General features: G+C 35.1%; 1 protein-coding gene and 1 long non-coding RNA gene across 3 annotated transcripts in view; one reads left to right on the top strand and one right to left on the bottom strand.

Moving 5' to 3' along the window:
- LOC134691500 (uncharacterized) overlaps positions 1-12,526 on the bottom strand; it is a 172,019-nt gene extending 159,493 nt beyond the window's left edge. Inside the window, exon 1 of one of the 2 annotated variants that reach the window (XR_010102157.1) lies at positions 12,425-12,526. This is a non-coding gene — a long non-coding RNA (uncharacterized LOC134691500). Of the gene's footprint in view, positions 1-9,165; positions 9,238-12,424 lie in introns of those variants that run through there. The other variant, XR_010102156.1, reaches the window with a different exon arrangement.
- Positions 12,527-13,174: 648 nt separating this feature from the next.
- Positions 13,175-16,674, top strand: LOC134690271 (sialidase-like). Its single transcript, XM_063550248.1, has 2 exons — positions 13,175-13,192; positions 15,766-16,674. Exons 1-2 carry the CDS (start codon positions 13,175-13,177, stop codon positions 16,672-16,674), a joined length of 927 nt encoding a protein of 308 aa, XP_063406318.1.
- The last annotated feature ends 1,604 nt before the right edge of the window (positions 16,675-18,278 follow it).

Genomic DNA, 18,278 nt, shown 5'->3' with positions numbered 1-18,278 from the left:
CGGACGGACAGACAACGGTATACCATAATACGTCCCGTCTAAAAGACGACGGGCGTATAAAAACCACAAACTTTGTTGTTGCCGGGCTCACACTACTTTAGAATCATAGGGAGAAGTAACTTCTATTTAAGACAAGGAGGCCATATTGGTTGATCAAGGAGAAAAACCACAAACTTTGTAGTTGCTGGGCTCACACTACTTTAGAACTTAGGGAGAAGTGATTTCTATTTAAGACAAGGAGGTCATATTGGTTGATCAAGGAGAAAAACCACAAACTTTGTAGTTGCTGGGCTCACACTACTTTAGAATCATAGGGAGATGTGTCTTCTATTTTAGACAAGGAGGCCATACTGGTTGATCAATCTGGAGAAAAACCACAAATTTTGTAGTTGCTGGGCTCACACTACTTTAGAATCATAGGGAGATGTGACTTCTATTTAAGACAAGGAGGCCATATTGGTTGATCAATCTGGAGAAAAACCACTGACTATGTAGTTGCCGGGCTCACACTACTTTAAAATCATAGATAGAACTGAAGTGACTTCTTTTTAAGACAAGGAGGCCATATATTGGTTAATCAATCTAGAGAAAAAAAACAAAGATAAAAATATTCATAAAAGGCATTACATGTAACTCCAAAAAGGGGTCATCAGACAATTTCCACCATGTTGACTTTTTTGTAGATCTTGTCTCGCTGACAATTTTTGCTCATTTAAGTTTATATGATTATCTATCTATTATATCTTTTTTTCAGATTTTGGGCATACACACAAAAAATTGGTAAAAAAATGTCATTTAAAGGGCAATAACTCCAATAAGGAGTCCTTTGAGCCATGTCAGCCATCTTTATTTGACAAAAAAATTAAGTAATCAGACCCATTTCTGGTCTTTAGGCTTTACCTAAATGTTTGCACCATGCCAGAAAATATCTGTAAATCCAAAGTTTATATTTTTGTCACTGAAAATTGATACCCGTTTTGGTGTATAATACCAATTTCTGAGGGTCCTCCCCAACCTATAATAGTGAAAATACATGGATGGTACCAGCAGGATTCCAAACCTCAATCTTTGGATCCAAAGGAAGTGCTCTAACCGACTGAGCCAAAGAAGATTTTCCCTAACTCAACTTGTCTACGTTTAAATCTTCAGTTAATTTAAACAACGCCACTTTAAACAATGACTTTAATGAATTTTTCTAAATAATTTGTTTATTTTAAGTATTTAATTGGAAATTTTCTTGACTCTATATTTGTTTTCTAGTTGTTTCCTGGCGCTAAATTAGTCTCTTTGTTGCTAACTAGTGAGAAAGACTTTTCTAAATACTGTGTGATCACAATTTTGAGAAAAAGTAAACACAAGAGTGCACATGCTGAAATGTCTCGCCTGCTGTACTGACCATTGATTTTATGTAGAAAGTCTTACTTAAGATGAAGGTTTTACTACAAATATCACATAAACTTAACATTTCTAAATATCCATCATGTCCATGGCAACGAGGTCAAGGTCAGATAATCCTGTGAGACAGACAAGTACACCTTACCATTACCAGTATTAATCATTAACAATATATACCATATATAATCGACATATTGCTTATGATAATTGACCAAAAACACAAAAGCTTAACATTGACCAATGAACCATGAAATTGAGGTCAAGATCAGATTATACCTGCAAGACAGACATGTACACCTTAGAATCAATCCATACTATAAATATAGTTGACCTACTGCTTATCTATAATACTAAAATTACGAGGTCCAATTTGTCAGCCGTCATCACGTAAAAACGATGAATCAAAGAATTCATCTTTACATATAACTAATATAGTACAATGGTGTTGATTGAAAATTACACAACCCTAGGCCCCTTTGTTTTCAACGTAATTAATATTGCCAATAATTAAGAAGTTCCGGATATAATCCGACACCGATACCAATATTCACCTGTTACCTATTACCTTATCTGTACGTTCCGCATCTGACCGGCGCACCACCAAACGGTGAATTTCGAATTTTGCTGTATACTATTGAGTAATGGATACTCCATCCCAGGCCCTTTTGTTTTCCAAATTTATTAATATTACCAATAATTGATAGGTTCCAGGTCGACGGGTTCAAACAGAAAGATTTTGAAAGTAGAGAAAACTGTGCATCTTATAATCGGCATGACTTTATTAGATGACAATTTCAATACTAAAACCAGGCATACGCATAGTTAAATAATTTAATTCAGTCACGGACCCGCGATATCACGGGTGTGTTCTAGTAGTATTTGAAAAACAGACCAAAACACAAAAACTTATCATTTACCAATGAACCATGAAAATGAGGTTAAGTTCGGAATATACCTGCCCAACAGACATGTACACCTTACAATAATTCCATACACCAAATATAGTTGACCTAATGCTTATAGTATTTGGAAAACAGACCAAAACCCAAAAACTTATCTTTTACCAATGAACCAAGAAAATGAGGTCAAGGACAATGGACATACACACATGACATACAACAGACGGCAGGGGCTGATTCAGCCATTTTTAAAAGGGGGTGGGGGGGTCCATCCATATGTTTTTATCGTTTGCTCCCAAAACACATTCGCATACGACACGTTCTCCCCTTGGCTACTTTCGCACCCTTTTTTTATTCAAATGCTGGTTGAATTAGATTTTTTTTTAGATACATATATATATCAAAATATTTATATTTTTAGGAATAAAGATTCGTGAATTTTTCTAAATGAAATATTTTTTGTGTGATTAGATGAATAATTAATTATGATTTATTTAAAATTACTGTTTTAAATTGATTTATTTGTGTTTGGTGTAAACAGTCAGAGCTCAGACATAAATAAGTCTGAATCTGCTTGACTCATAGAGGTCTAAATTTGTAAGTTTTAGGATTTGTCTCCCTTTAATGTAAGACAAAATACGACTTGAATAAGTCCAATATTGTTAAACAAGAAATAATTGATCAGAATCAAAAAGTTGCAAATATGGACTCCTACAAGTCAATGAGTGATCAAAATTGGTAAACTTCAAGACCCACGCATATTTATAAGGAGGTCATGCATCTAAATCAAATAATGACAACATTGAAAGCCAATGCTTTGCCTTCTAAAGAAAAATATGAATGAGAGTCTAAAAAATCGGAGATAATGTTAATTAACCTTAAAATGCAACCACCTGGAATCACACTTAATGAGGTAAAGCATCTGTGTTTAGGAAGGAAGTTCAATTAGATAATTAAATATAGATAGCTCAAGTCCTTGTGAACTCTTATACAGGTTTTTGCTGTCATAGGTGGTGTAGTTTGGCCACAAAGTAACATTAAGTTTTTTCATCAACATAAATAGACCTAAACAAGTCTGTCATTTTCTGACTTAGATAAGTCTAAAATTGAAACTACATTTTTATAATAAATACATGTTTCGACTTATTTAAGTCAAAAACAAAAATAGACTTGTTTATGTCTGAGCTCTGACTGGTAAAGTAAAATACAAGTAGTTAGCTATATATACAAATGTAGCTTGGTATAAGTAAAACAATGAAGACTTTTAATGAATTAAATGAAAAATAACTATTTTTACCAGTTTGTTAGCCATTTGGATTCGTCTGCCCTACTTTAGCAAGTATAATAGACAAATGGCTTAGTTTTTGACAGAGGCTGATTTAGAGGGTTTTCAAGGGCTTTTTGTGGGAAAAATTTGGTTGATTATTTAAGGAATCACTGAAGCATGACTGGAGCGGGCCCTCTCTTACCCCCTTTTATGAAAATTTCTGGATCCGCCACTTTTTGATCATCATGACAATATTTATTATCAATTTTGTCCAAATAATTCACAAAAGAAAACCTGTTTACTTTTTTAGAATGTCACTATTTTACTTTAAACAATAAAAAAACAAATTGTCTTTATTTAATAAAAATACACTATCAAAAGGACGATTACAATAAAGCACAAAACCTTTGATGCCTACATAGAGAAGAAGAAGAAGAACGAGAATGGGAGCGAACATGAATTTGGGCGAACGGACCCAGATTGGAACCAAGACAACATGGAGGCTTGTATACGGGATACAGGATATTTGCCATTTTAATTTTAGGAATACAGGATATTTGTCCTAAAAGTAAATGGGATATGGGATATTGATGCATTTATAAGGATATTGAATTTTTAACATGAAAAAAAAATAAGTTGAATTTAAAAGTTAAGTACAGAAATATTTACATCTCACTTGATAAAACTGCCCCAAAAAGTTTAATATTAAAGGTCATTTTAGTGCTTTGATGATTTTAATTGAGTTAATGGTCGTTTTATTTAAAAGTCATCCAAACCCAAGCGAAAAGTATTGATCGATTTTCGATATTTATATGTTCATGTGTACTGATAATTTTAAAAGTATTTGTTTTGCTTTCCATACTTCGTTCCTTATTGTTAATTTTCCTTTTTTGGATGGTGATGTTCCTTTGGCACTATCTTAGTGTTTGTATATCATAACACCTCCGCTATGCCCGTGTCTGTTGTAACGTTTTGGATTTTAATGAACGAAATCTATGTATTACTGGTAAATAATATTAAGTCAGGGATTTAGTTACCACAAATCACTTAAAATCTTTACTAAATTCTAGATTTGGTTTTGAAGTTTGGTTCTACCTGTAAAACCAGGTGCTCCGCAGGGCGCAGCTTTATACGAACGCAGAGGTCGATCCCTGAACAGTTGGGGCAGGTATGGACAAAACATTTAAGCGTGATTCAGCTCTGAATTTGGATTGTGATCAAATTTTTGACATTATATGGGTTTTTTACACAAAACAAATGTCAAGATTTTACAAATCAATTAAAGATTTCTTCTTCAAACTTATTTAAATCTAAAATTAAATAGTTGACACAGCATAGGTTTCTGACACAGAATGAATGTGGTCTAATGGACTTTAATTTTTTTTTGCCTTTGAGCAATTCACTATGCTGTTGAATATTAATCCTGTCAAAAAAATATTTGAAGAAATTTTCTTTTTATTTATGAAATCTGAAATGAGAACAAGTATGGACACAACTTTTAAGTTTGATACAGCTATAAATGTGGATTGTGATTAAATAGTTGACACAACATAGGTTTATGTCACATTATGAATTTGGTTTAAGAAATGAAAATTAGAATTTAAAGTTTTTAAATTTAATATTAAACTATTATGGTTCAATATCCAAAATGTAAATAGTCATGTCTGGCAAATGTCCAACATACATTATCTAAAAACATTTTAGATAAGATAAAGTAAAAGCTTCATCAGCAACATTTTATATTGGCAAATTTCCAATGAAGTTATTTACATAAAGTTATTGGCAAATAAAAATAGAAAATGACATTATAGTCATGTCTGGCAAATTTCCAACATATATTATCAACTACTATTCTATACAAAGAAAGATAACTCCAATTGAAAATTAATTGCTATGTGCAATTAGATATTTCTTGCTATTGTGCAATACTGTGCAATTGAAAATTTCTTGCTATTGCACAATACTTGATATGGAATCCTGATTTGGACCAACTTGAAAACTGGGCCCATAATCAAAAATCAAAGTACATGTTAAGATAAAGCATATCAAATAAGCCCAAGAATTTAATTTTTGTTAAAATCAAACTTAATTTAATTTTGGACCCTTTGGACCTTAATGTAGACCAATTTTAAAACTGGACCAAAAATTAAGAATCTACATACACAGTTAGATTTGGCATATCAAAGAACCCGTTTATTCAATTTTTGATGAAATCAAACAAAGTTTAATTTTGGACCCCCATTTGGACCAACTTGAAAACTAGGCCAATAATTAAAAATCTAAGTACATTTTTAAATTCAGCATATCAAAGAACCCCAAGGATTCAATTTTTGTTAAAATCAAACTAAGTTTAATTTTGGACCCTTTGGACCTTAATGTAAACCAATTTGAAAACGGGACCAAAAACTAAGAATCTACATACATAGTTAGATTCAGCATATCAAATTAAAGAACCCCAATTATTCAATTTTTTATGAAATCACACAAAGTTCAATTTTGGACCCTTTGGGCCCCTTATTCCTAAACTGTTGGGACCGAAACTCCCAAAATCAAACCCAACCTTCCTTTTATGGTCATAAACCTTGTGTTTAAATTTCATAGATTTCTATTCACTTATACTTAAGTTATGGTGCAAAAAACAAAAATAATGCTTATTTGGGCCCCTTTTTGGCCCCTAATTCATAAACTGTTGTGACCTCAACTCCAAAAATCAATCCCAACCTTCCTTTTGTGGTCATAAACCTTGTGTTTAAATTTCATTGATTTCTATTTACTTATACTAAAGTTATTGTGCGAAAACCAAGAATAATGCTTATTTGGGCCCTTTTTTGGCCCTTAATTCCTAAACTGTTAGAACCAAAACTCCCAAAATCAATCCCAACCATCCATTTGTGGTCATAAACCTTGTGTCAAAATTTCATAGATTTCTATTCATTTAAACTAAAGTTATAGTGCGAAAACCAAGAAAATGCTTATTTTGGGTCCTTTTTGGCCCCTAATTCTAAAAAGTTGGGACCGAAACTCCCAAAATCAATCTCAACCTTCATTTTGTGGTCATAAACCTTGTGTTAAAATTTCATTGATTTCTATTCACTTTTACTTCAGTTAGAGTGCGAAAACTAAAAGTATTCGGACGACGACGCAAGACGACGACGCCAACGTGATAGCAATATACGACAAAAAACTTAAAATTTTTGCAGTCGTAAAATTTTTTATTTCAAACGGGATAGCACATCCTCATTTTTACGGAGATGTTGTTTTAATACCGTGCCATTGGATGTTGGATATGTAATGATTGATAATTTAGTCTCAGATGCATTACTTTTTATTAGTTGTAATTGGCTTTGAACTAGCTGTCAGTTACTGCAAGTACTCTCAGATCTGTACTTGGTGTCTTTTTGTTGATGGGATGTACAAGTTCTCGGTCACGTCCACTCTCTGTTTTTAATAGATGTATTTCTATTTGTATCCATCTGATGAGTTAAGCCTTTTTCAACTGATTTGTATAGTTTGTTCTTATGTTGCACCACTGTCCCAGGTTAAGGGGAGGTTTGGGATCCCGCTAACATGTTTAACCTCGCCACATTCTGTATGTATGTGCCTGTCCAAAGTCAGGAGTCTTTAATTCAGTGGTTGTCGTTTGTTGCTGTGTTACATATTTGTTTTTGTTCATTTTTTTTATACATAAATTAGGCCGTTAGTTTTCTCGTTTGAATTGTTCTACATTTGTCATTTCAGATCTTTTTATAGCTAACTATGAGGTATGGGCTTTGCTCATTGATGAAGGTCGTATGGTGACCTATAGTTGTTAATTTTAATCTCTGTCGCATGGTCTCTTGTGACGAGTTGTCTCATTGGCAATCATACCACATCTTTTTTTATATTATTTGCTCATATGCATTGATAATTTTCTTGAAATAATCAGAGATTTTTGTTAGATGTATCCATCTGATGAGTTAAGCCTTATTGTTGTCAATGTTTTCATTTGTCTTGATGCTTTATATGATTACAGGATATTTTATAGTGTTTTACCTCTTATTTTTTATGTGGCGTGGCGAGGATCTTCAGAGATCTCCATGTTTTACAGATTGTTCTGATGTGCAACGGCTGTTTTGCCAGACAAGCAGGGCAGAGGGACATCAGAGCACGTTTCATATCAAAAAGTAGATATTTCGCTGTATAAACTATGTTAATAACGAATAATTACTAAATAATCAATGTAAATTAATATATTTTCTTTCTATTACTGGTGTTGTGAGGAAGGAAATTAAAAAAAAGTAACAAAAATATTGGGATCTATGTAATTCATAAAGTTCAAGATCACAGAGTCAAATTTTGTATTATTTCTTTGCAAAACAATGGCTGTGCAAATTTTGCCTGCTGTAATAATATTGCAACAGTTAAGTGTAATGTAGGTACTTTAGCAGAAAGCTTTCTTGTGTTAAATTTTGAGTTTATATTGAACTTGCATGCTAAATATCCACTTTTTGATATGGACGTGCTCTGACATCCCACAGTCTCGGCTTGTCTGGCAAAACAGCCGTTGGATGTCAGAGCAATCTTGGACAAGAGACAGGGTTGCGTCCTTCTGTTCTTTCCAACATAGGTTAACGTGTAGGATGAAGTTTCTTATCAATGAAAGAAGAATGCTATCAAAATTATATTTTACAGTCATATGCATCACGGTTTTAAAAAAAGTCTGAAATTATACCCCTTACATTAAATTTATCTTTAACAGGTTGGGGACAACCCGCCAAATGGGGAGCTATTCCCCAAATGAGTAACAATTCCTCATTTGAGTAATCATTTCATAGTGTTGAAAACAATATTTTCTAAAAATGGGTCTTTTTAGTTAAAATGGCACACATTTATAGAAAATGGAAGAACTTCTTCAAAAGAATTATATTTTTATTATGGATTTTAAAAAAGTTAGAAACCTTGAGAATAGTTACATTTTCTAAGTTTTTATAGGCTTGCATCTTCTCAGTAAATCAAGATAGGGATAATCATCTTTTGGAAAATTGGCTGCATTTTTCATGAATATGTGCCATTTTAAGAAAAAAGACTCAATTGAGAAAATTTAGATTTTTAGCACTACCAAATGACTACTCAAATGAGGGATTGTTACTCATTTGGGGAACAGTTCCCCATTTGGTGGGTTGTGCCCAACCTGTTTAACATCACATAAAAGAGATTGTTATACAAGGCTCTAAGATGGAACACTTCTTCTTTTGGACACATACATTGTATATTCATATTTAACACTAGAAGTATGCACTAAATTTCCTTTAACACAGTTTGTTTTCCCAGAGTCAAAATTGTTGACTTTGAGATGATGAGGAAAAAAATGGGCTTGGGAATTAATTTAAAATGATTTTTTGGGATATTTCAAAATAGTTTTAGGGATATGAGATATTTGTAAAAAATAATTATCGGGATAATAGGGGTAAACATTATAGGGATACGGGATATTGAGATAAAAACTTAATGGGATATGGGATATTGATACCCCCCCCCCCCCTTCCCCCCCTCAACATGGGATCAACTTTATCAGAATGTACGTCCGTCTTATATCTTAATTGAATCTCTGTGTTCTCACAATACCTTGGTATATCTTTGAGTAGGTTTTACCAAAATCGTATGTTTTACCCTTTCTTTAGGAAACACATTTTTGTCAGGGGCGCGAAACGGGTGCGTATAATATACAACTCGTTTCAGGAGTTCTTTCTCCGGGTCCTACTAAAATGCGCCCGGGAGCGCCCGGGTGAAGAAAAAGCGCCCGGGGAAAATAAAAAGCGCCCGGAGAAGAAAATATAGCGCCCGGGGAACAGAAAAAGCGCCCGGGGAAAATATTTAAATATTCTATTGGCATGAGACAACTTTGTTAAGTTATGGACATTGATTTTTTTTTAAATTTTAGACAAGTAATTTGCAAATTCAGACAATAGACATTTGTAATAAAGCACAAAAACAAGTATGAATATTTCAATTTTAACAATATTATATGAATACTATTTCGAAAGACTGATAATAATATTAATGGATCACGTACAGTTTATGCGGCAGATTTATAACATGTAAGACATCAAAAGACATGTTTCAACATGCAGTTTCGAAAATAATAGACCATAAGCACCGATTATTTTTAATAACCGGCAATCATGATTCTTCTTTATACTCTTATTTATATTTATTTACTTACTTAAATACAATTTTGAAATGTAAAATGTAAAAGTACAACAACACTTTAGATGTAGCATCGTACATATCCCCATTTTTATTACTTAGGACAAAACAAGCAATGATTAGTTATTTTTTAAGGAAAAAAAATATTGTTATGAAATATTATTATTTTCTTCTCCCGGGCGCTTTTTCTGTTCCCCGGGCGCTATATTTTCTTCTCCGGGCGCTTTTTCTTTTCCCCGGGCGCTTTTTCTTCACCCGGGCGCTCCCGGGCGCATTTTAGTAGGACCGCTTTCTCCGGAAAATCTTAAGTCAGATGAGTTTTTTTTTTCGCGGAACCAATTAAATTCAGTTTTGAATCCGGTTCCTTACCTGGAAGAAGAAAAGGTTGCAGTCAGGGCCGTAACTACATTGAGGCAAATGAGGCAAATGAGGCAAATGCCTCATGTTAGAAATTAAAAAAAAAAAAAACTGAAACAAAAGATTGTCTTAATATCAAATTGTTCTCACGGAAAGTGTCTAGCAAGAAGCAAGTTCCCTTCACTCTCTGGTGTCGCCCCTGCATGTTTTTCGTGATCCATGTTTCTATTTTACTTTTAGTTTTCAAAGTTGATTGTCTATTGTTTGTACTTCTGTGTCCCGGGTTTGTCTTTTGTTCATTTAAGGTCCTACTTTATAACTGTAGTCTGAGTGTTGATTTTCATTTGTAAACGTGTGGTTTTGCAATGTTACATGTCCACCGATGTCCAGAGAGTGGAGAGAGGATATTTTAAGGAATAGACGATGCTACAAGACACAGAAAAAATGGTCGTTTCTGAATGGAGAATTGAACTTGATATCAAAGAATACAAAACTGGCTTTTCAGTTGTAGATAAAACTAGACAGCTGACAAGGTTTAAATTAAAGTAAGGTCACCAATTTCCCGATATCAAATAATTTGAAGACAAAAAACAGTAATGTATTGCAATATGAAGGGTTAAACTTGCATTAAGTCATGTCCAGACCCTTCAACAGAAAATAAAGGAATATGGAGTAAATGTGCACGAAACCTAATCGCACACAAAGTCAATGCATAGAAAAAATACTAAAGTTGCTGGAGCGTTCTTCAACAATAAAAGAATCATTAATACCGAGTTGGTCCCTATAGTGTAGACTTAAGCAGTACTAGTACTTAAAGTATAATACTGCACTGTCACTAAATTTAAATCTAGTCATAAAAAAACCCAAAGTCTAAGCACAATACAAGATGATAACAGACAGACAGATCCGGTATTAATGATTATGAGAATTAAGATTTTTGCTTTATCCTTCATATCGGTCTTTTAATGTTGTCCATAAAACGTAAAAGTCTTAAATTGTAATGAACTATGTTTTTGCTTTGAGACCAGAATTTTGCGGAGAAAAATAGCTAAAAATTAATTACGTTTCAATGTCAGAAAGAGTCCGGGAAACGCTCAGAATGCACAATTTTGCGTTATTTTCCTTAGAGCTTCTGGGGGGCCTTGAGCGGCCCCCAGACCCCTCGCCACAATTTTTTCGACTCGCTTCGCTCGGCGAATATATATATATTGCCTCACTATTAGAAGAGGCTAGTCAGGCCCTTGCAGTGGCGGACCCAGGCCCGAGGAGAGGTCTAGAGCGTACAATCTCTCTCCTTTTGATCGAAAAAAAATAACATCATGCTACTCACGATTTATATGATGTTTAGGGTTACCATTGTTACATGCAAAGGAAATAAATCAATAATCTGTGTCTAGTTCACCTGACTGGATCAGTTTTAAATGTTATAGTCAATGATACCTGTGCGTGTACAACCAATAAGGACGTTTATATACTTACTTCTTTGTTAGATGGACCTTTAAATAGCTTTATCTTTGTTAGCTTCCTATGAAAGAATACTTATAGTTATTACAATTTAAATCATTTTACGGGACGGTAACCAAAGACGATTGAAAAACCTGTTAGACTAGTTTATAAATAACTTTCTTTAAACGAATAAATATGTCACGGCAATTTACATCAAAAGATTGTATTAAGATTAGTCCATCTTTTCTATTTGGTTTACTATTAATTGAGTTAAATAACTTTAAGTTAGTAAAATAATTACTTGAAACGTCGTCCTACTGGCAAATTAGTCTTGGCAATAGTCTTTGATACTATTACATATTTATTTTTGCATACCAAGGAAACAGATGTGGGGCCAGTACAAGGAAGTATTCCCTTACGACCAGATTTAAACAGGGTCGGACCAGTCATTTTAAAAAAGGGGGTCCCAACCCAGGACAAAGGGGGGGGGGGGGGGGGGTTCCAACTATATGTCCCCATTCAACTGCATTGATCGTATTTTTTATAATTTCCGAATGAGGTCCCCAAAGGTAAGGCCTATAATTATGTGTAACATACGATACCTTTCACCAGTGGCGGATCCAGGACTTTCAAAAATGGAAGGGGGGGGGGCAGAGGGCACATAAAAAAAAACCCAGGGGACCCGAAAGTTAAAAGCCTGAGAAATGCACATAAAACCCAATGTTCGGCCATAAGGTGCCTCCTTGGTACGCCCCATTTTCATTAATCAGTACAATCAGAGCCTATGATATTTTCTAAAAAAATATAAAATCGTGTAACACACAAATATAGATTATAAGATACTTAAATTATTATCAGAAATAACTTAAATTACCTTTAAAAAACAATATTCCACTTGGTTAAAATGAATTTCCACTTTCGTTTCATATGTAAACACACATACATAACGACTGTCGCAAAGACATTTTTACATACGGGTATCTAGAATGTAATACAATACCATTCAATACAATACAATATACAAATATTTATTTGAACCAATTAAAAATGCCGTTAAGTGATTATAATTGAACATGCACCAGATAATATTTAATATTACAATATTTCATTCATAAAAGAAAGGGAGATTGTATATTTTAGCAGAGACATATTTCATTATCACTGAACTAGTATATATATATATTTGTTTAGGGGCCAGCTGAAGGACGCCTCCGGCTGCGGGAATTTCTCGCTGCCTTGAAGACCTGTTGGTGACCTTCTGCTGTCGTCTGTTCTATGGTCGGGTTGTTGTCTCTTTGACAAATATCCCATTTCCATTCTCAATTTTAATTTTACATGCATGTGTATATGATCTGTCTCTGATTTTAGTAAGTCCAAGGCTATTAATTTCAAAAAGGGGGGTCTGCGGTAACCGATGAAAAAACATGCATTTTGACAATTTATTGCACATGATGCTGAGTCATAACTACAAACATCTCAAGGGTCGACAATGTTGACTGGGGCATGGAAATATGGTCACCTGGACTTCTCCTGTTCCGGCAGAAACTTTAACCCTTGATGAAGGGAGGCGTCCGCTTGACAGGGCGGGGATGTATAAATACCCTGCCACATCCGGTCAGAATCGATGCTTCGTGTAGAGAAAGTAGGTTGGCCCTCTGCACTTGAAATAACACTTGAAACAAATTCGTAAGGGGTTCAAGTTTCCCGTCCTTCATTCCGACCGGCCAACCTATTTGGGACTGATGGTTTCTCGTTCTGAATATGTATTAAATATTTGCCACTGGACGTTTTAAGCAACAACTTATTGATAAATCATAACTAAAAATTATTAACATATTTCCAAAAATATTTTTTACCGTTTTGCATCTTAGCTCTTAAACTTGTTTGTAAGATGCACATATTTATTCGTTTAAAACTTAGTCTAATAGGGTTTCCAGTCGTCTTTGGTTCACGTGCAAAAAAAATTGTGACTGTGGAATAATTTCAGTAAAAATACCGGTGGGTGGGGGTTGGGGGGGGTTTTGGTAGGGGACCGAATAGAGTGAAAAATAAAAAGGCAGGACAGAGATTACACTTAAAAAATGCAGGACAAAATTTTTCATCTTAGCCTTCCTCTCACCCCCCCCCCCCCCCCCCCTCCCTTAGAAATAAAATGGTAGCTCCCTTACAACAATTATTACAGAACGTATCTCCATTGCCAAACATACCGTAGGTCATAAATGACGTCACATGTACGTATATGTATATAGTTTGAAATTTTACAACACATATTGTAAAAGATAATATGTCGTCAAACTTTTCTTTGCTTCTATTCTATGGAAAGGGAATGATCGCATATTTGGTCTGCAGCTTGATAAAGTTGGGTTGAAGTGTGGAGGCATTTTTTACATACAGCCACTTCTTCAAGGACGGTAGTTTAAAATTTTACAACACCGTTTGTACAAGGAAAATTTGGATACACGGGGGAGAGAGGTCCTACGTACTATGAAATAACAGGGGTCCCTACATTGCTGCTAAAACAACGTACACGGAACTTTACACAAACGGATCTTAACGTTCGAGTTGCAGTTTGAGTTTAAATTGGAGTTATGCTTCGCGTTCAAGATAGATATCGAGCTAAAGTTCGAGTTTATTAATAAGTTCAAGTTTCGTTTTTTACACTTCGATTTAAGCTCCGTTTTAGAGTCGCATTTCAAGTTGAAAGTTAAACTTCGAGTTATGATTTGAGGTATTTAATTTGAGTTCGTCCTTCAACATGTTCAATAAATTTTAATTGCGCGTCCAAAACTTAAAAAAACCAACTGTAATACTGCTTCAAATTTTTAAAACAGCAATGTCCAATGAATTTAAGTAAGAATTCGAGTTAGTTTTCTTGCATAAATACTTTTTTGTGGCACAAACAATATTTTATTGAAACGGTATTAAAATGAATATTAAAATATCCAAGACTCATAAACGTCAATGAGACAACAATCCAACAACACAAATAACCAATAGACATCTAGTGGACAACAAACAACGTACGACTAAAAGGAAGTGTGAGATATACGTCAATGAGACAACAATCCAACAGCACAAATAACCAATAGACATCTAGTGGACAACACACAACGTACGAATAAAACGAGGTGTGGGATATTTGTCAATGAAACAACAATCCAACAACACAAATAACCAAAGGACATCTAGTGGACAATACACAACGTACGAGTAAAAGAAGGTGTGGGATATACGTCAATGAGACAACAATCCAACAACACAAATAACCAAAGGACATCTAGTGGACAACACACAACGTACGAGTAAAAGAAGGTGTGGGATATACGTCAATGAGACAACAATCCAAAAACACAAATAACCAAAGGACATCTAGTGGACAACACACAACGTACGAGTAAAAGAAGGTGTGGGATATACGTCAATGAGATAACAATCCAACAACACAAATAACCCATAGACATCTAGTGGGCAACACACAACGTACGAGTAAAAGAAGGTGTGGGATATACGTCAATGAGACAACAATCCAACAACACAAATAACCAAAGGACATCTAGTGGACAACACACAACGTACGAGTAAAAGAAGGTGTGGGATATACGTCAATGAGACAACAATCCAAAAACACAAATAACCAAAGGACATCTAGTGGACAACACACAACGTACGAGTAAAAGAAGGTGTGGGATATACGTCAATGAGACAACAATCCAACAACACAAATAACCAAAGGACATATAGTGGACAACACACAACGTACGAGTAAAAGAAGGTGTGGGATATACGTCAATGAGACAACAATCCAAAAACACAAATAACCAAAGGACATCTAGTGGACAACACACAACGTACGAGTAAAAGAAGGTGTGGGATATACGTCAATGAGACAACAATCCAACAACACAAATAACCAAAAGACATCCAGTGGACAACACACAACGTACGAGTAAAAGGAGATGTGGGATATACGTCAATGAGACAACAATCCAAAAACACAAATAACCAAAAGACATCCAGTGGACAACACACAACGTACGAGTAAAAGGAGATGTGGGATATACGTCAATGAGACAACAATCCAAAAACACAAATAACCAAAAGACCTCTATTGGACAACACACACCGTACGAGTTAAAGGAGGTGTGGGATATACGTCAAAGAGACAACGATCAAACAACACAAATAACCAATAGACATCTAGTTGTCAAAATACAGTGTTTAGCAATCCATCCTCTTGTTATTGAGCAACGTACAGTGTTTAGCAATCCTCCTGTTAGTGGGCAACATACGGTGTCTAGCAATCCTCCTGTTAGTTGGCAACATACGGTGTCTAGCAATCATCCTGTTTGTGGGCAACATTCAGTGTCTAGCAATACTCCTGTAAGTGGGCTTCATACAGTACCTAGCAATCCTCCTGTAAGTGGGCTTCATACAGTACCTAGCAATCCTCCTGTTAGTGGGCAACATACGGTGTCTAGCAATCCTCCTGTTTGTGGGCAACATTCAGTGTCTAGCAATACTCCTGTAAGTGGGCTTCATACAGTACCTAGTAATCCTCTTGTAAGTGGGCTTCATACAGTACCTAGCAATCCTCCTGTTAGTGGGCAACATACGGTGTCTAGCAATCCTTCTGTTAGTGGGCAACATACAGTACCTAGCAATCCTCCTGTTAGTGGGCAACATACGGTGTCTAGCAATCCTCATGTTAGTGGGCAACATACAGTTTCTAGCAATCCTCCTGTTAGCGGGCAACATACATTGTCTAGAAATCCTCCTGTTAGAGGGCATAGTACAGTTTCTAGCAATCCTCCTGTTAGTGGGCAACATCCATTGTCTAGCAATCCTCCTGTTAGTGGGCATAATACAATGTTTAGCAATCCTCCTGTTAGTGTGCATAGTACAGTGTTTAGCATTCATCCTGTTAGTGAGCAACGTACAGTGTTTAGCAACCCTCCTGTTAGTGGGCATATTACAGTGTTTGGCAATCCTCCTGTTAGTGGGCATAGTACAGTGTTTAGCATTCCTCCTGTTAGTGGGCAACGCACACTGTCTAGCATTTATCTTGTTAGCGAGCAACGTACAGTGTTTAGCAATCATCCCTGGTGGCCACAGACACAGTGTTAAGCCTTCATCCCTGGTCACAGACACAGTGTTCTCGTCCTAAATCTGCATGAAATGTTTGTCACTGGACGTTATAAGAAATCAACCAATCAACCAATCCACAGAAGACGGGAAACTTAAACAATATTTCAAGCTCAATGCGGTTCAGTCTCAAAATCGGATTAAATTAAATTGTTTAAAAACTAACAGCTCTTTAAACGATATTTGTTAGTATCAAGGAAATTAGAAAAAATTGTCAATAGCTTATAAAAAAGAAGATATGGTATGATTGCCAATGAGACAGCTCTTTACAAGAGACCAAATGACACAGATATTAACAGCTTTAAGTCACCGTACGGCCTTCAACAATGAGCAAAGCTCATACCGCATAGCCAGCCATAAAAGGCACCGAAATAACAAATGTAAAACAATTCAAACGAGAAAACTAACGGCCTAACTAATACATACAAAAAATGACGAAAAACAAATATGTAAGACAGCATCAAACGACGACCACTGAATTACAGGCTCCTGGCTTGGGAAAGGCACAAACATACAGAATGTGGCGGGGTTAAACATATTAGCAGGATCCCAACCCTCCTCCTAACCTGGGACAGTGGTGTAACAGTTCAACATAAGAACGAACATGACGAACTATAAAAATCAGTTGAAAAACTCATCAGATGCTTAGCCTTTTTTTAATGAGCTTCGTTGCAAAAAAAAAAACAATAGTTTTATAAGCGAAGAGAATACGCCAACGAGAAGCACCCAAACAACGTTCAATGAAAAGGCATGTAATCTGTTCAAGAAAGATATCTGTCTAACAAAAACATAAAACAACCAAAAATATCTGTCAAAAAATGACTTCTGTCCAAAAAAGACTTCTGCTTAGTAAAGACATATGTTCAACAAAGATAGCTGTCCAATAAAGACATGTACAACAAAGACACGTACAACAAAATAATATAGTCTGTCCAACAAAGACATGTCCAACAAATACACGTACAACCAAATAATATAGTTTGTCCATGCAACGAAGATATGTCCAACAAAGACATTTACAACAAAATAATATAGTCTGTCCAACAAAGACATCTGACCAACAAAGACATCTGTCCAACAAAGATATCTTTTCACCAGTGACATCTGGCCAACAAATACATCTGACTAACAAAAACTGAGACATCTGTCCAACAAAGACATGTCTACCAAAAAATTCTTACCAAAACAGACAAATATCTAATATGACCAACAAAGACATAGGTCGAACAAAGACGACATCTGTTCAACAAAATTCTTTTTCTAAAGACGTCTGTCTTACAAAAATATCTAGTCTGTCCAACAATGACATCTCTTCGACAAAGATATTTGACCAACAAAGATATCTGTCTTACAAAGGCAGCTTACCAACAAAAACTTGTAAATCGTAGGAGGAGTTAGCCGGACAGACCATATACTCTTTGTGGGACAGACGTACGGGGTTATTGATATCGGATAGTTATTCATATATTAGTTTCCTATTGATCTTACAAGTAAATATTCTAGTTCAATACATAAAAGATTTGAAAGGAAGATCAATACCCAGCCTATATATAACATAGAAAATTGAATATTTTAAGAAATTACTA

This window comes from Mytilus trossulus, chromosome 11 (genome assembly GCF_036588685.1).
Source record: "Mytilus trossulus isolate FHL-02 chromosome 11, PNRI_Mtr1.1.1.hap1, whole genome shotgun sequence".
Lineage (NCBI taxonomy): Eukaryota > Metazoa > Mollusca > Bivalvia > Mytilida > Mytilidae > Mytilus > Mytilus trossulus.
Note: the sequence above shows the minus strand (reverse complement) of the source record. Positions and strands in the feature narration are given on the sequence as shown.